At 43.6% G+C, this 19,446-nt stretch overlaps 2 protein-coding genes across 2 annotated transcripts in view; both read right to left on the bottom strand.

Moving 5' to 3' along the window:
- Positions 1-3,094, bottom strand: part of LOC137562117 (zinc finger protein 883-like) — a 55,392-nt gene extending 52,298 nt beyond the window's left edge. Inside the window, exon 1 of the mRNA XM_068273451.1 lies at positions 2,934-3,094. Coding sequence (XP_068129552.1) covers positions 2,934-3,094 — 161 coding nt within the window. The remainder of the gene's footprint in view (positions 1-2,933) is intronic.
- Positions 3,095-9,855: 6,761 nt separating this feature from the next.
- On the bottom strand, positions 9,856-10,563 carry LOC137562116 (oocyte zinc finger protein XlCOF22-like). Its single transcript, XM_068273450.1, has one exon. It carries the CDS (start codon positions 10,561-10,563, stop codon positions 9,856-9,858), a length of 708 nt encoding a protein of 235 aa, XP_068129551.1.
- Positions 10,564-19,446: the final 8,883 nt, after the last annotated feature.

Genomic DNA, 19,446 nt, shown 5'->3' with positions numbered 1-19,446 from the left:
ACCTTTTGTGTTCAGTGAACCCACCTCATCACTGCATATACCTACCTTTTGTATTGAGTGAATTCACCTCATCACAGCATATACCTTGCTGTTGTGTTCAGTAAACCCACCTCATTACTGCATATACATAGCTGTTGTGTTCAGTGCACCCACCCACCTACGTGAGTGCACGCAGTGTGATATACCACTCCGTGCATTCCTGTTAAATGTGGAGAACTGTGAGAACAAAAGGAAACAACATCTTTCAAAAAGACCTTGTAGTTTTTGAGAATATCGATTTTGAATATTTCAAAGTGACATTCTGCAGCATAACTCAGAATGTCATTGCTCTGGGGCTTGCCATACTTAGTATAGCAAGTCCAGGGCTGGGAATGGGATCAATGTGTGTGGTACTGTCCATCGATCATCAGGGCAGGGATTCTCTGTCATTCATTGGGTATCAAAAGGATATTGCACTGGACAGGGGCATAACTAGAAATCCTCGTGCCCCCCTGCAAAAAAAATCTGGCTCCCCCCCTCCCCTAGGGCCTGCTCAGGGACATTTGGGGGACAGGAGGGGTCACAACATAAGAGCAGAGCGTGGCCGCAGATTGGTGGGGGGGGGGGGACATTCCCCCCCCCCTCCCTCACCTCGGGCTCTCCTCTCAGCATTCCTCTCCTGCAATCAATTATTAGTGGCAATGGGCGGTGGCAGGCTGAACACATACCAGGAGGTCTCCGATCTTTAATAGCTTCATGCTACTTCCTGTTTACACAGGAAGTAACATGAAGCACTTACTGATGGGAACCTCCGGTGCTAAGGAGGTATGTATTCAGCCTGCCACCGCCCACTGCCACTAATGATTGATTGCAGGAGGGGAGCGCTGAGAGGAGAGCCCGAGGTGAGGGGGGGGGGGGAATGTCCCCTCTCCCCACTGATCTGCGGCCACGCTCTCCTCTTATGTTTCAACCCCTCCTGCCCCCCAAAAGTCCCTGAGCGGGCCCTAGGAGGGCCCCAGCGCCCCCGCGGGGGCAGAGATCGCATCCCCTATTGTAACGCCTGTGGCACTGGATCATTTCTGAGGATACTGCCATGTGAATTAAGAAATGTAAGTATTTATGGTTAATTAAGATTATTAAGCACTTCAGCTTTCAGTCGTTTTTTAACCTTATGCATCCGAACAATTTTCACCTCCCATTCATTCGCCAATAATTTTATCACTAATTATAACAATTAATTGATCTATATCTTGCTTTTAACATCACTAATTAGGCTTTCTTTGGGTGGTAAATGTTGACTTGGTGGTGGGAGAGGCACAGGCAGCAGGAGCAGGGCAATGCATCAGCAGCAGGTGTAACGTGTGCCAGGAGCATGCTGGACATGGCATGTGGCACATGTACGTGGCACATGGCACATGTACGTGGCACGTAGTGTTGGTGGTACCTCGACTGTAAAAAAATTGCGAACCAGGCTGCTTAGTAATAGTTAATCAAGAGGAGCCAGGAGGTTGTGGTGGTGGTGGTAAAGGGTGGTAAGCCACTCTAGTTACAAGAAGGTCTGCACTCCCAGAACAATCAACTAGCACATAGGCAACATTTGGGTTGCAACTATAGCACATATGCAGTATTTTGAACTTTAAAAGCCCTACACATACTATAAACATAGAAAATGACTCACACACCAGGCTTTATAATGCTCAAAAATGTGTATTGAAAAATTTGTATTCAAGATAACAAAGTAGTGCAAAATACATCATACAAAGTTATACACAACTGAGACAAAGGTATACAGCAAATGCACAATGGTCACTCAGTGACAGTAACCCACAAGCTGCTTCTACATAAAGCTATGGTCACAATGAGTTATGCAGCATACAAATGGAGAAGCATAAGATCAGACTGCCAAACTGCATCATCACAGTGGCATCATGACATCACTTCCGGTTCCGGCGGGTGCTGCTCAGAGCTGCCAGCCAGGAGGGGAAAACGAGCCAACCCCTCAATGGCCGCAGCATCTGTGCATTGTGGCGCTCGTCGGCCAGGCTGAGAAGAGCAACATAGTCTATAGCAAAAAGAGCAGCATATATCAGTGGGATCCTTAGGGTAACCCTTCCTCAGATAGCTCGGGTAAAGGCTCCACTGGCTCATCAGATTTTTAGGGCCTCGCCCCAAGGGCAAAGGAAGAAAAGGAAAAAGACGAGGAGAGGGAGGAAACGGGCAGATGGTCACGAGGAGCCAGACACAGGGGAGAACCTAATTGTGAATTTATCCTCTCGGACACTAAATGACACTGAGAAAAAGGTATTGAGACGGGGTTGAGGGTTTTTTCCCACCCATCAAGGTAGCCGTCTGGAACTTGACTGTGACCTGTTTAACTTTTTTTAGGACCTTACGAATTAAAGCATTTTTTAGTGGACAAGAATCGGCCTCCCGTCCTACCTCTTCTACTACAAGTCCCTTGCCATCTGAGATCAATGTGCCATGCAAAAAGTAAGTGGCTTCCACCCACTACCTCCCATGCAGTTGAGACTTTTATTAATTTGGTCAAACATGATCTGAGCCACCAATCTCACACCAATCTTTCAGCTACAGAGCAACAAGCACTCCGATCATTATGTGCAGATCCTGAGCTGGTGGTGAAGCCGGCCTACAAGGGTGGAGCTACCGTGATCATGGATAGAGTGAGCTATAGGAGAGAGGTGTTATGTCAACTCCATGGTACTGATGTTTATCTTAAACTTACAGGCAATCCAACTTCGACCATTAAGAAGGAGGTTGACACTATGATCACTCAGCTCTCCAGGTTGGCATCATTACACAACAGATCCACGACTTTCTTTTGACTCCATTTCCTCTTATCCCACTGTTTTATGTTCTCCCCAAAATTCACAAATCTATGGTTAACCCCCCAGGTAGACCGATAGTGGCAGGCACTGGTTCTATCTTCCAATCACTTGCTATTTTTCTTGACCTCAGGCTCAGGGTCTCTGGGATGCGGTCTTTTTTGCTTGACACCACTGATTTTCTTTCCAACATTTCCGGGTTTGGTTCTTTCCATACTCCTGTTCTCCTCTGCACTATGGATGTCACCAGACTCTACACTTCCATTCCCCATTCTGATGGCATCAAAGTGACGCGTGATGTACTTACGAATATGTCGCTATCTCCTGAACTCTCCAGTTTCCTTCTGGAGTTGTTAAACATGGTTCTGACGAGAAACTATTTTTGCTTTGAAGATGTGTCTTATCAGCAACAGCGAGGCACAGCTATGGGGAGCAATGTGGCCCCAGCTATGCTAATTTATTTATTAATTCTTTTGAGTCAACTTTTGTCTATTCCCATACTATGTACCTCAGTCAGTCTTTGTGGTGGCTGAGGTACATAGATGACATCTTCTTTATCTGGACAGGCTCTGAAACGAGTATAATTTCCTTCAAAGATGACTTGGACCATTGTTTCCCGAGCATTACTTTCAGTCTGGAGTACAGTACCACAGAGGTCCATTTCTTGGACGTCTTGGTCCAGATGAGGGAGGGGAATCTGCATACTGCCCCTTATAGGAAACCAACAGATAGAAACACATACTTGTTTGCCAGAAGCTACCACCCCCAGAGACTAAAGAAGGGGCACCCCTATGGCCAATTCCTTATGACCATGACACTCTTAACAGGGCCTTGTAACAAGCAGCTAGCCATGATAGGTCCTCTTTGTTACAGTTCAATCCCAGGAGAGAACAGTCACGCATCCTCATGGTTTTGACATATTCTCCGCTTTCTTTACAGGCACAAAGAATTGTGAGACAACACTGGCATGTCTTGGGCAGTGACTCTTCCCTTTCTCACATTTTTCTAAAACAACCGATCTGTGTATTCCGACGGTCGAGGAATCTTTGCGACTCATTGGTTCACGCTAGGAGTAAAAGCTCTCCACCCGTCACACAGGGTAATTGGCTTTCCGATTTACCTAAACCGAGAGGAATGTTCCTATGTGGACATTGTGCCCAATGTAGTTATGTGCACCGGGGTGAGTCGTTTCCTCACCCGCGTACGGGAGCACGGATTTCTTTATATGGCTTTGCCAATTGTTCTACAAAAAATGTGATATTCTGCCTTCTAAGCCCTTGTGGTCAGCTCTATGTGGGGCAGACCACAAGGGAGATACATGTAAGAATCAGTGAGCACTGCAGCAACATTCGCTGCAGTGACGCTGACTCGCCTGTTGCAAGACATTTTATGACAGCAGGTCATAATGTCACTCAGTTGAGGTACAGGGTGGTAGAGGTGGTGCATCCCCCCTACAGGGGAGGAAACATAGAATAAAAACTTCTCCAGCATGAGCTATACTGGATGTACAAGCTCAACAGCATTTCACCAAAGGGGATGAATGAAGATGCTGATTTATCCCTCTTTCTCCGTTGATTTAGTGTTGACTTAGGGGCGCATGTGTTGTGCTCTCTGATTTATGTTTAAATTGGTGGTTTTAACAGTTTTTCTGACCAAAGGATTTTGGTATTTTTTCCTATTTATGCTGCTTCACTAAGTCCTGGTGTTTTTATTCTTTTTTATAGTGATTCAACTGGACACTGCAATGACAATTCCACCTCCTGGACCCACTGATATATGCTGCTCTTTTTGCTATTTTGCTCTTCTCAGCCTTGGTGGCAAGCACCGCAATGCGCAGATGCTGCGGCCATTGAGGTGTTGGCTTGCTTTCCCCTCCTGGCTGGCAGCTCTGAGCGGCGCCCGCCGGAACCGGAAGTGATGTCATGATGCCGCGGCGTGAGGTCATTCGCATCATTAGGGCCAGCCCCAGTGTCCAGTGCGGGTGTCACTGATTAGACAAGTGTATTTAAACAATGTTGGAAGCTGGATTGTACTGTAGCAGGCACAGGAAGCCATTCTTACACCACCCTCTGACGAAGGACTATAGGTCCGAAATGGCGCTGTCAGGGTAATGGACTTTCCACCACTATTCATTCAGTGTCGAACTCTTTGCATACTTTACTGCGATGATGCAGTTTGGCAGTCTGATCTTATGCTTCTCCATTTGTATGCTGCATAACTTATAGTAATCATAGCTTTATGTAGATGCAGCTTGAGGGTTACTGTCACTGAGTGACCATTGTGCATTTGCTCTATACCTTTGTCTCAGTTGTGTATAACTTTGTATGATGTATTTTGCACTACTTTCTTATCTTGAATACAATTTTTTCAATACAAATTTTTGAGCTATTCAGATTTGCAAAGAAAGCCAGAATAGGATAGTGGAAAAAGTATGGATTATCTGGGTAGTTCGGATATCTGGAATCCAGATGAGCACCACTGGTTCTAGGAGTCAAAATGCAGAGCTGGGAGCATAGTCAATATATCATGAGCATGTATGATGGGTCTGATAACACTATGGAGTTTACTGTTATGGTTATATGTTTATTTTTTTTTTTTTTTTATCATCATAATAGACACAGATGGGGGTTGATTCACTAACAGAAATAGCATGAGAAGCCTCCTGTTACTCTGCTATTTCCTCAGCGTGCATTAATGTGAAGATTCTGCATGTTACAAGCGCTAGTGGCCGCGCAGCATGCGTAATTAACCCCAGTGACAGGAACGCACACTGTGCTGCTGCAGTGCAGTATAGCAAGTGCTAGTAACTTTACACCCACTATGTGCCAATAACGGGCACCCTACTCATCCAGCCCTTTGCCCCTTCAGGTCCAGTCACTTTAAAGGACGTAATCCCCGCACTTTGATTGGCCTAATAGGCTGCCTGACACTGAAGGACACAATAATTGGGGGAAAACATCCACAAGACGCTCCTGGAACATGGACGCACCAGGTTTAGTATATTGTTATTTCCTGTTTTTTTCCCTAGGCGTATCTTAAATTCCAGAGCATCTTATACACCAAAAATTCGGTGAGTATTAAGTGCTTTATTGGTTACCCAAACTTGTGATGTTTTAAATATTTTTGAATGCACTATTTTGATATAAATGTGTTCTCTCCCAGTGTCAGTACCATAGCTGTGAATGTAAATATGCAATGCAATCTTCCTAACATCACTTGACCCACATGATGTGTATTATGTTACTATAGTGTGCAGCTTTCCAGATGAAATTACACCCTCTGTGCCCGGCACTGTGGTACAGAAGGGGCTACTGTAAAATCAATTGGACACAAGTGTCCATCGTACCTTTGCTAGGAATTATATATTATATTAGAAACATATATATGTGTGTGTGTGCGTGTGTGTGTGTGTGTGTGTATATATATATATACGTATATTGTCTCGTCACTAACTGTCCCTCAGAGGGGCTCACAAGTTAATCCCTAGACTATGATACATGCACTACATGATACATACATATTGTGTAGTGCATGTATCATAGTCTAGGGCCAATTTAGGGAGAAGCCTATGTTTTGGGGATGTGGGAGGAAACCAGAGTGCCTGTAGGAAACCCATGCAGACACGAGGAGAACATACAAACTCCTTGCAGATGTTTTACCTGGCTGGGATTTGAACCAGAGACCCAGTGCTGCAAGGTGAGAGCGCTAACCACTGTGCCACCGTGCTGCCCTTCCCCTGTAATGGGTGGCCAATGATGCCCCCTCCCCTATAGGTAGCCCTTCAGTATAGGTAGGTAGTCAGAGTTGCACCCCCCAGCATATATAGTCACTTCCAGTATAGGTAGCATGGTGGCGTAGTGGTTAATGTTTTCGCCTTGCAGCGCTGGGTCACTGGTTTGAATCCAAGCCAGGGGTCCCTGTGTCTGTGTGGGTTTCCTCCAGGCACTCTGTTTTCCTCTCACATCCCAAATCATACAGATTAGTTTATTGGCTTCCCCCTAAATTGACCCTAGACTATGATACATGCACTACACAATACATACAGCGACATGTCTATGGTAGAGACTAGATTGTGAGTCTACCTTAGAAACAATTAGCGACAAGACAATATACTCTGTACATCGCTGTGTAATATGTTGGCATTATATATATACACAAATAAATAATAAATAAATAGGTAGCCAAAGGTGTCCTTCCACCCATCCCCATCCCCATACATTGGGGTCAGTGGCTCAGTGGGGATTTCTAGGCTCCTGCAACCTCCCTTTCCCCAACACTCGCAGACCTGCAGATCAGCCATGACCCAAAGTGATGCAACACACAGGAACCGTGTGACACACTTCAAATGCAGGACATGAGCAATGACCTCACTTCCACTGCGCTGCTTTTCCCTCTGTTCACATTACCGCCGATCTGAGGTCTGTGTATGAATGATGGGGAGGCAGCAGCAGCCCTATAAATAGCAAACAGAGCAATAATGGCAGCACAGGAGGCCCCTGCTGTGGCATACATGACGTTTTGCCACCCAAACTTTTTGGCGCAGGGTGAGCCAAATGACAGCTTACCCTGCTGCCGCACAAAGTCTGGGTGGCATTAATTACTATTCCCCCTCTGAGTCGTAGTAACTAATTTGGGGTCCAGCGATCATCAGTTCACTGAATTATCCTTGCGTGGACATAGACATAACAACATTATGTCTATGGCAGCCCCCAGGTCAGGTGCAGTGCTGGGCAGTGCGAGCCAAAATTATCTTCTTCACCTGCTGTGGGTGCACACCTGCTTGATTCTCCTGGGCCAAGCAGCACCCTTGTACCACCACACCCAGATATCCCAGTGAAAAAAACTGAAAACTGGGGCTATCACAATTTTTCAATGAAAAGAATGAACAGGAAGACTGGCACAAGGGTTTGGGCTGCTCTCTCTTCCTCAGATGCTCAGTCTTCTGTTCTAAAACATTTTTGTATGCTCTTTTGATTGATTAAATGGGATAAACCATTTTATTTTGGTGAACCATGTTTTGGTGTATTTTTAAAAGACAATGCTTTGGCAATCAGTCTTAAGGCCCATTTCATAGAATAACAATGCAAACGATTTCCAGCTCAGTAAAATACTAAATAAATTACAGATTTTATTGAATTAAACTTAAAACACATAAACACATCAATCAATGAGCAGATAAAATCACATACATGCAAACTATTTTAACTACGCCCACCACCATTAGTCAAGTAGGGACGACGAAAGAAAAAAATAACTGTAAAATGACATCATTTTCTAAACCACTTCAGATTCCGGGGTTTTTACCCCTTAAGGTTCCTGACAATGTTGCATATTGGCGGTGTCGCTTTTGATACAGCAATAACTTGTTATTACCTATGCCGTCAAAGTGATACATATATTGTTTTTTAGGCCATTCCAGGCTTTCTTAGCGTAATATTTTTTTTGAAGTATTTAATTTCACAGGAAATTAATTGAGAAAAATTAAATGTAAACAAAAAAATTACAATTTGTTTTCGTGTTTCCACCCTCCTGACTTTTGCATGACAAGTGCCAGAGCTTTAAAACACCTCAAAGTACTTTATTTGGCTTGTCCAGGTTGCATTGATACCATACGTGCCATATTTCATCGCTAGTCGGGCATGTAGCGCACCATTATCGCCAGCCTGTGCGTCTGTAGAGGTTCCATGCGATTGCTAGGGCACACAATATGGGTACCCCAGTGCTGTATAGATGCATTGCTAGGCAACAACATTTCAGTGCATCTATACAGCATTGGTTCCCCCGAGCTGTCGCCATAGTGATCGCATCCGATCGCTATAAACAGCAGACATGTCAGGTGTCTACAAATCTTAAGGCCAAGTATAGGGTTAATTCGTTCATAAAAAAGCACTTTATTTTATTATTTTACACTGTCACATTAAATTGGATTTTTTTTTTGTAACTTTATGTGAATGACTGCTGCTAGCAGCAGTCATTCACAATGGGATTAGTGCACGAGCAGATGCACGAGTGACGGGCGCACGCATGCATGCGCACGTTCGCAACGGCAGCAGATTTTAGTGCTGCATGTAAGTCTCATGTCCAGAAACCTACAATGGGTCAAATTTGGAAAGAAATTTGCATCCAAGAACCACAACTGGTTAAACCGATTGTCCACACACTTCCCACAAATATAGAAATATATGAATAATAACGTTCAATTCATGTAAGATTGAAAAATACATTTATAGATCTTTTACATAAAGGACATTTACTTAAAAGGACCACTATCGCCAAAAGTTAGATTTAAAGTAAACACATACTTTACTTATACTTATAAGAAGTACAATAGCTGTCGCTAGCAGTAGGTAATTCAAATCTGACAGATCTGACAGGTTTTGGACTATTTAATCTCCTCATGTGGGATTCTAAGTATTTCCTTTATTCTTTACAAAAGCATTCCCTGGAAAGAAGATAAACAAGAATGTTGGCCAGCCTCCCTACATGTTTGTGTACTTCATTGGTAGCTGGGCTGAGCACCTGCCATTCAGTTAGTACTTTTGAAAATAAAGAAAACCATAAAAATCCCCTATAAGGGAATGGATTAGTCCCACACCCGTCAGATCTGTTAAATTTGTATGTTTTTCTTTATTTTCAAAAGTACTAACTGAATGGCAGGTGCTCAGTCCAGCTACCAGTGTAGTGCACAAACATGTAGGGAGGCTGGCCAACATCCTTGTTTTTCTCCTTTCCAGAGATATGCTTGCAAATGTATGCAATCTTGTACGTGCATTTCATTTGCAAACTGAATTAAAGGTATTGCACCATAGCGGTGCTTTCTTCTCTCTTTTTTTTTTATACAGGTTTTCGTATAGTAGCTGATCAAAGTTCACTTTATCTGCAGTATTTATAATAAATCACTAAAAAAAACATGTACTTTCTGTGTATCCACGTTCTGTGAAGTTACATAAGCTTCAGAAATGGATATGTTAATGAAACTTTTATAATTAAAAATCCTGATCCTGTGATATTATAACAAATATGTTCATTGAAATTAGTTTACAGGCTCACATCCACTCTCATGTATCTTCTGATGACTTCTCAGAGATGACTGGCGTGAGAAGCTCTTGACACATTCTGAGCAACTAAATGGCTTTTCTCCTGTGTGAGTTCTCTGATGCCGAGTAAGAGCTATCTTCTGTGAGAAACATTTATCACATTCCTTACATTTAAATGACTTTTCTCCTGTGTGAGTTATCTGATGCTGAGTAAAATTTGCATGATGTGTGAAGCATTTATCACATTCTGTACATTTAAATGGCTTTTCTCCTGTGTGAGCTCTCTGATGCTGAGTAAGATTTCCCTCCTGTGCGAAGCATTTGTCACATTCCGTGCATTTATACGGCTTCTCTCCTGTGTGAATCCGGAGATGAATGTTCAACTTGATTTGAGTTCTGAAGGACTTCTCACATTCAGAGCAAGAAAACGACTTCTCTCCTGTGTGAGTCCTCTGGTGAGCTAAGAGGTTTGATTTCAGGGTAAAGCATTTCTGACATTCAGAGCAGGAAAAAGGTTTCTCTCCAGTATGAATCCTCTGATGATCTTTCAGGTATGATTTCCAGGCAAAACATTTCCCACATTCAGCACAAGAAAATGGCCTCTCCCCGGTGTGTCTCCTCTGGTGTCTAATAAGCTCTGATGGACGAGTGAAGCTTTTCTCACACTCTGAGCAGTGATGCGGCTTATCTCCTCTGTGACTCATCATGGGCTGCTGGAGATCCACTTTGTTGTCAGATATTTCAGAGTAGAGCAGGAATTCAGCTTTTTATCACACCTGCAATTAAATAATTAAATGTTAATTTTACTATATTACGAGAAGTTCCGACAGTATATATATATATATACAGTGTGTGTTTTGTGTGTGTGTGTATTCTATAAAACTAGTCTTCATATAAAGATCAAAAGATTGGTTTCTTAACAGAAAGCAAATATTTTGTTTGCCATAACATTTTAGTAAGAGGGCTTTTAGGCCCTTTGTAGCCCCTTACACACTCCTAGGAAATCTGGTTCACCATGAGCTTGCTAGGTACTCTGTATGTCCTATAATAATCATGTCAGGCATTTAAAATTAGCATGGGGCAGCTTATAATGCAGCTTGTTTCTCATTAGATCATCATTTTCAAGAGTTACACAGAAAAATTGTCATCTCAGAAAAATGCAATTTGAAGAATTTGCTCCAAATAAATGCTGACATTGCACATGCTGATATTGTTTTCAGAAATATTTGAATGTTAGTGTTCCTAAGAAATCATAATGTACTCATCACTCAATATCCTCATCACTTAATATCCTCATCACTCAATATCCTCATCACTCAATATCCTCATCACTCAATATCCTCATCACTCAATGTCCTCCTCACTCAATATCCTCATCACTTAATATCCTCATCACTCAATATCCTCATCACTCAATATCCTCATCACTTAATATCCTCATCACTCAATATCCTCATCACTCAATATCCTCATCACTCAATGTACTCATCACTCAATATCCTCATCACTTAATATCCTCATCACTCAATATCCTCATCACTCAATATCCTCATCACTCAATATCCTCATCACTCAATGTACTCATCACTCAATATCCCCATCACTTAATATCCTCATCACTCAATATCCTCATCACTCAATATCCTCATCACTCAATATCCTCATCACTTAATATCCTCATCACTCAATATCCTCATCACTCAATATCCTCATCACTCAATATCCTCATCACTTAATGTCCTCATCACTAAAAGTCCTCCTCACTCAATATCCTCATCACTCAATATCCTCATCACTCAATGTCCTCATAACTCAATATCCTCATCACTCAATATCCTCATCACTCAATATCCTCATCACTCAATATCCTCATCAATCAATATCCTTATCATGCAATATCCTCATTACTCAATATCCTCATCATTCAATATCCTCATCACTCAATATCCTCATCACTCAATGTCCTCATCACTCAATGTTCTCATCACTCAAGTTAAAAAGAAAAGTCTTAACAGCCAGAACACAAGAACAGATACAATATTATCATATAATAGGATTACTTTCACACAGTAAAAACGAAAAATTATTATGGTGTTTGCATTGAGGTCCTGTTCACAGTGCTCAGTTTTGTTGCATAATAATTCTACATGCCAACTCACTGCCTATACAATTCTATGGGGCTGTTCACAGTACTGCATTGTAACTGATTGCTTTATTCTAACTCACTGCATGCAGGCTTTGTGTTATATTCTATGTCCAGCCTCCATTGCAGTTCACACTCATTATAAAACATTGTACAGGGTGTGTTATTCAACTGACCACCTGGAAACTAGCCTAAAGGAACAATTTAACCTAAAATCAACAACACAACAAATATAAAAAACACATTGATAATGCCTTTTCATAGAAAAAACAATTCTAACATTGTAAAGATAAGGAAACAAAATGCAAAGATTATGACTAACACTTTCACTATTTACCAAACACACAATTGGAGAAACTCACTCCCAAACAGTTCTCTGCTGCTTTATAAAGCCTGCAGGCTGCTTATAAGCCAATGAGAAATGCACACATATGTAACACCTAGCTTGCAGTGATTAATCAAACAGAAGCTGAGCAAGTCAGCCAGTCAGTAGGAGAGGGCTTCAGTTGCATATAGACAATGGCTATATGACCAGCAGGGGGCACCAGCGTGCAGGATATTCCCTCTCATCTGCCCCCCTCCTAACTAAACTGCATGGGATACTACAATAATTAAAAACAATGGTGCATGAGCCAGCCTGGGGCCCCGGGAACTTTCACTGCCCGGGGCCCCAGAACCAGCATCTAACACCATATATGAGCGCAGCCAAAACCTTGGAGCTGCCACCTCCAAGGCCTGTCTCCTACTGCTCTAAAACTTACCAAACACACAATTGGAGAAACTCACTCCCAAACAGTTCTCTGCTGCTTTATAAAGCCTGCAGGCTGCTTATAAGCCAATGAGAAATGCACACATATGTAACACCTAGCTTGCAGTGATTAATCAAACAGAAGCTGAGCAAGTCAGCCAGTCAGTAGGAGAGGGCTTCAGTTGCATATAGACAATGGCTATATGACCAGCAGGGGGCACCAGCGTGCAGGATATTCCCTCTCATCTGCCCCCCTCCTAACTAAACTGCATGGGATACTACAATAATTAAAAACAATGGTGCATGAGCCAGCCTGAGGCCCCGGGAACTCTCACTGCCAGCATCAGAACCAGCATCTAACACCATATATGAGCGCAGCCAAAACCTTGGAGCTGCCACCTCCAAGGCCTGTCTCCTACTGCTCTAAAACTTACCAAACACACAATTGGAGAAACTCACTCCCAAACAGTTCTCTGCTGCTTTATAAAGCCTGCAGGCTGCTTATAAGCCAATGAGAAATGCACACATGAGAGGGAATATCCTGCACGCTAGTGCCCCCTGCTGGTCATATAGCCATTGTCTATATGCAACTGAAGCCCTCTCCTACTGACTGGCTGACTTGCTCAGCTTCTGTTTGATTAATCACTGCAAGCTAGGTGTTACATATGTGTGCATTTCTCATTGGCTTATAAGCAGCCTGCAGGCTTTATAAAGCAGCAGAGAACTGTTTGGGAGTGAGTTTCTCCAATTGTGTGTTTGGTAAGTTTTAGAGCAGTAGGAGACAGGCCTTGGAGGTGGCAGCTCCAAGATTTTGGCTGCGCTCATATATGGTGTTAGATGCTGGTTCTGGGGCCCCGGGCAGTGAGAGTTCCCGGGGCCCCAGGCTGGCTCATGCACCATTGTTTTTAATTATTGTAGTATCCCATGCAGTTTAGTTAGGAGGGGGGCAGATGAGAGGGAATATCCTGCACGCTGGTGCCCCCTGCTGGTCATATAGCCATTGTCTATATGCAACTGAAGCCCTCTCCTACTGACTGGCTGACTTGCTCAGCTTCTGTTTGATTAATCACTGCAAGCTAGGTGTTACATATGTGTGCATTTCTCATTGGCTTATAAGCAGCCTGCAGGCTTTATAAAGCAGCAGAGAACTGTTTGGGAGTGAGTTTCTCCAATTGTGTGTTTGGTAAGTTTTAGAGCAGTAGGAGACAGGCCTTGGAGGTGGCAGCTCCAAGGTTTTGGCTGCGCTCATATATGGTGTTAGATGCTGGTTCTGGGGCCCCGGGCAGTGAGAGTTCCCGGGGCCCCAGGCTGGCTCATGCACCATTGTTTTTAATTATTGTAGTATCCCATGCAGTTTAGTTAGGAGGGGGGCAGATGAGAGGGAATATCCTGCACGCTAGTGCCCCCTGCTGGTCATATAGCCATTGTCTATATGCAACTGAAGCCCTCTCCTACTGACTGGCTGACTTGCTCAGCTTCTGTTTGATTAATCACTGCAAGCTAGGTGTTACATATGTGTGCATTTCTCATTGGCTTATAAGCAGCCTGCAGGCTTTATAAAGCAGCAGAGAACTGTTCGGGAGTGAGTTTCTCCAATTGTGTGTTTGGTAAGTTTTAGAGCAGTAGGAGACAGGCCTTGGAGGTGGCAGCTCCAAGATTTTGGCTGCGCTCATATATGGTGTTAGATGCTGGTTCTGGGGCCCCGGGCAGTGAGAGTTCCCGGGGCCCCAGGCTGGCTCATGCACCATTGTTTTTAATTATTGTAGTATCCCATGCAGTTTAGTTAGGAGGGGGGCAGATGAGAGGGAATATCCTGCACGCTGGTGCCCCCTGCTGGTCATATAGCCATTGTCTATATGCAACTGAAGCCCTCTCCTACTGACTGGCTGACTTGCTCAGCTTCTGTTTGATTAATCACTGCAAGCTAGGTGTTACATATGTGTGCATTTCTCATTGGCTTATAAGCAGCCTGCAGGCTTTATAAAGCAGCAGAGAACTGTTTGGGAGTGAGTTTCTCCAATTGTGTGTTTGGTAAGTTTTAGAGCAGTAGGAGACAGGCCTTGGAGGTGGCAGCTCCAAGGTTTTGGCTGCGCTCATATATGGTGTTAGATGCTGGTTCTGGGGCCCCGGGCAGTGAGAGTTCCCGGGGCCCCAGGCTGGCTCATGCACCATTGTTTTTAATTATTGTAGTATCCCATGCAGTTTAGTTAGGAGGGGGGCAGATGAGAGGGAATATCCTGCACGCTAGTGCCCCCTGCTGGTCATATAGCCATTGTCTATATGCAACTGAAGCCCTCTCCTACTGACTGGCTGACTTGCTCAGCTTCTGTTTGATTAATCACTGCAAGCTAGGTGTTACATATGTGTGCATTTCTCATTGGCTTATAAGCAGCCTGCAGGCTTTATAAAGCAGCAGAGAACTGTTTGGGAGTGAGTTTCTCCAATTGTGTGTTTGGTAAGTTTTAGAGCAGTAGGAGACAGGCCTTGGAGGTGGCAGCTCCAAGATTTTGGCTGCGCTCATATATGGTGTTAGATGCTGGTTCTGGGGCCCCGGGCAGTGAGAGTTCCCGGGGCCCCAGGCTGGCTCATGCACCATTGTTTTTAATTATTGTAGTATCCCATGCAGTTTAGTTAGGAGGGGGGCAGATGAGAGGGAATATCCTGCACGCTGGTGCCCCCTGCTGGTCATATAGCCATTGTCTATATGCAACTGAAGCCCTCTCCTACTGACTGGCTGACTTGCTCAGCTTCTGTTTGATTAATCACTGCAAGCTAGGTGTTACATATGTGTGCATTTCTCATTGGCTTATAAGCAGCCTGCAGGCTTTATAAAGCAGCAGAGAACTGTTTGGGAGTGAGTTTCTCCAATTGTGTGTTTGGTAAGTTTTAGAGCAGTAGGAGACAGGCCTTGGAGGTGGCAGCTCCAAGGTTTTGGCTGCGCTCATATATGGTGTTAGATGCTGGTTCTGGGGCCCCGGGCAGTGAGAGTTCCCGGGGCCCCAGGCTGGCTCATGCACCATTGTTTTTAATAACACTTTCACTATTGTCATGGTATATTTGGAAAGTTCCAACATATTTCACATCAGTGGCTGCATCACAAATCTATATGCAGAAAAAACAAACATTGATAAATGTGGCTTGGATACACTAGTAAAAAAAACAAAAAACTTAAAAATATATACATGCATATCAGCGCTACAATTGTACAAAAAGTGGTGTAAATGACTTTTTCTTATGAAGCTGTCACTTACCGTAGGTATTATTATCTTACAGCCATGAACTTTTTGCCAACAGGTTATAGACTTGTCCAAGTCCTCATGGGGTATTCTCAAGATTTCCTTTTTTTCCAAAAGCACTCCCTGAAAAGAAGTGCCCCAAAGCAGTTAATGTGGATGCACATACAATTTGTTAAATTTGGTGCTGCTATAAACCTCAATGTAAATTTGTGACTATGGTGTGCCAAACAATCAAATTAAGCAACTGAACTCTGCTTATTGACATAGGAGTGCAAAATCAGTGTTGGGGTGTTATATCGCCAAACTCTAGATTTAACGCAGTGCAGGTATAGCCAAATACTGTTATTCAATAAAAATATAGCTGAGTACTGTTATTGGCTGCCATGTAGGATGCTGGTTGAAGAGCTTGGCCAAGAGATTTGTGTTTGGCTTAGTTATAGCAGGGTTAATGACTGTTAAGGGATGGGGTTGAATGTTAGATTTAGGCTTATTTATAGGAAGGTTTGAGAGAGGTTAATAAAAGGTTAGATATGATAGTGTTAGGCAGTATGGGTAAATTCAACATTAGGATATGTTAGAGATGATTAAGTGGTGGCAATAATGGCACACAAATTACTGATGCTTAAATAATATTACAGTATCTTGAATGATATTCAAAATAACAGCAATCAATGTACTCAATGAAACTCACACTTCTTTTAAATGTATGCAGAATGCACTCTCCAGCTGCCAGAGTAGTTTGGCATGAGTAGGAAGGCTGGCTGTGGCTGACATCTTTGTATAGGCCCTTGCCAGGGAGCACTCTTAAAGGATATTATATCAAGTGGGTTAAACAGGGTAAACTTGTGCTTACATAACATATGTCACAAATCAAAGATGGGTAATCAACAACAGAACATAAACAAAACAAGGCATTGTTCCATGACCATTTCTTCATCTGTAGCATCTTCTATTTTGCAGTTGTGATTTGAATTACACTCATTATGCACAATTTTATTTACAATTAATCTTAAAGGACAACTGTAGTGAGAGGGATTTGGAGGCTGCCATATTTTTCCCCTTTTAAGCAATACTAGTTGTCTGGCTGTCCTGCTGATCCTCTGCCTCTAATACTTTTAGCCATAGACCCTGAACAAGCATGCAGTAGATCAGGTGTTTCTGACATTATTGTCACATCTGACAAGATTAACTGCATTAAATTAACTGCATGCTTGTTTCTGGGCCAAATAGATAAGCAGGTCTGCCAGGCAACTAGTATTGTTTAATGGGAAATATGGCAGCCTCCATATACCTCTCACTACAGTTGTCCTTTAAAAAAAATAATAATAAATATATATATATTTTTTTTTTTTTTGCTTGTGATGTCAACTTTGTTTATTATTTTTTTAAAGGACAGACCTGCTGATCTATTTGGCCCAGAAACAAGCATGCAGTTAATTTAATGCAGTTAATCTAAAGTGAGTGAGGGAAAATACTGATGCTGACAGTCTTAGGCCTGGGCAGTACAGGAAACAAAACATTATATATATATATATATATATATATATATATATATATATATATATATATATATATATATATATATATATATAATTTATTGTATTTATAAAGCGCCAACATATTACGCAGCGCTGAACATTAATTTAGGTTACAGACAATATTTAGGGGTGTCATACAGCAATACGACAATACAGAATACAAGAAAACCAGATCACACAGCACAGTATGAGTACAAGGTAATGCTTAGTCAGTCACTGGAGGAGAGCATGGAGATTAGGCAAGTTAGGTTCACTCAGATGCATAGCATGGGTTCACAGTAATGGAGGTGCATGATCAGGTAGGACACAAAAGGAGGAGGACCCTGCCCAAAGGCTTACAATCTAGAGGGAGAGGTAAGGACACGAACGGTAGGGGACCAGAGTTCAGCTGTAGGTTTAGAGCACTTGTGAGGGGTAGTAGGCCAGAGTGAAAAGGTGAGTTTTGAGGGCTTTCTTGAAGATGTTGAAGGACGGGGCTGCCCTAATGGGTGGAGGTAGGGAGTTCCATAGTGTTGGAGCAGCTCTTGAGAAGTCCTGGAGGCGTGCATGGGACTGGGTGATGCGGGGGGCGGTTAGGCGAAGTTCATTGGAAGAGCGGAGTGAGCGGCTAGGTGTGTACCTCTGAGTAAGATCGGAAATGTAGGTTGGACAGGTTTTGTGGACAGATTTGTAGGTCAGACACAGTATCTTGAATTTGATTCTGGACTGGATAGGAAGCCAGTGGAGGGATTCTAGGAGGGGATCTGCCGTGGTGGAGCGATGGGAGCAGTGGATAATTCTGGCTGCCGCATTCATGATGGACTGCAGTGGGGCTGTTCGAGTCATAGGGAGACCAGACAGCAGGGCATTGCAGTAGTCAAGGCGGGAAATTATGAGGGCATGGATGAGGAGTTTGGTGGTGGCAGAGGTCAGGAAAGGGCGAATCTTACAGATGTTACGAAGGTGGAAGTTGCAGGACTTTGTGAGGATTTGGATGTGGGAAGTAAAGGAGAGTGCGGAGTCCAAGGTGACACCCAGACAACGGGCTTGAGATGTAGGGCGAATGGTAGTGTGGTTAACAGTGACATGCACATCTGGGAGGTTTGTGGATGGCCGGGGTGGGAAGATCATACATTCCGTTTTGTCTAGATTTAGTTTCAGGAACCTAGCGGACATCCAGGAGGAGATGGCCGATAGGCAGGAGGAGACCTTGTCCATGGTAGTGGTGGATATGTCAGGGGTGTGGAGGTAGATCTGGGTGTCATCTGCATACAGATGATAGTTAAAACCCATGGAGGAGATAACCTTGCCAATGGAGGATGTGTATAGGGTGAACAGTAGGGGGCCAAGGACCGAACCTTGGGGGACTCCCACCGAGAGGTGGTTGGGGGTGGACGAGGACTCATTGAAGGCGGTCGTGAAGGAGCGGTTGGAGAGGTAGGATGAAAGCCAGGACAGGGCGAGATCGTGAATGCCCAAGGACTGGAGGGACTGGAGGAGTAGGGGATGATCTACTGTGTCAAAAGCTGCTGAAAGGTCAAGGAGGAGGAGAATGGAGTATTTACCTTCAGCTTTAGCTAAGGCAAGGTCATTGACCACTTTGGTGAGAGCAGTTTCGGTTGAGTGGGCAGGCCGAAATCCAGATTGCAGTGGGTCTAGGAGTGAGTTGGCATTGAGGTACTGGGTCAGGCGTTTGTGAACCAGACGCTCCAGGAGTTTTGAGGCAAAGGGGAGGAGGGAGATAGGACGGTAGTTGGAGGGTAGCGAGGGGTCGAGGGAGGGTTTCTTGAGCAGTGGTAGTACAGTGGCCTGCTTGAAGTCTGATGGGAAGGTGCCTGTGGATAGGGAGAGGTTGAACAGGGTAGTGAGGACTGGGGCCAATTCCGTGAAGTGAGGCTGGAGTAAATCAGAAGGGATGGGGTCAAGGGGCGAAGTAGTGGTAT

Source organism: Hyperolius riggenbachi, chromosome 3 (genome assembly GCF_040937935.1).
Source record: "Hyperolius riggenbachi isolate aHypRig1 chromosome 3, aHypRig1.pri, whole genome shotgun sequence".
Classification (NCBI taxonomy): domain Eukaryota; kingdom Metazoa; phylum Chordata; class Amphibia; order Anura; family Hyperoliidae; genus Hyperolius; species Hyperolius riggenbachi.
Note: the sequence above shows the minus strand (reverse complement) of the source record. Positions and strands in the feature narration are given on the sequence as shown.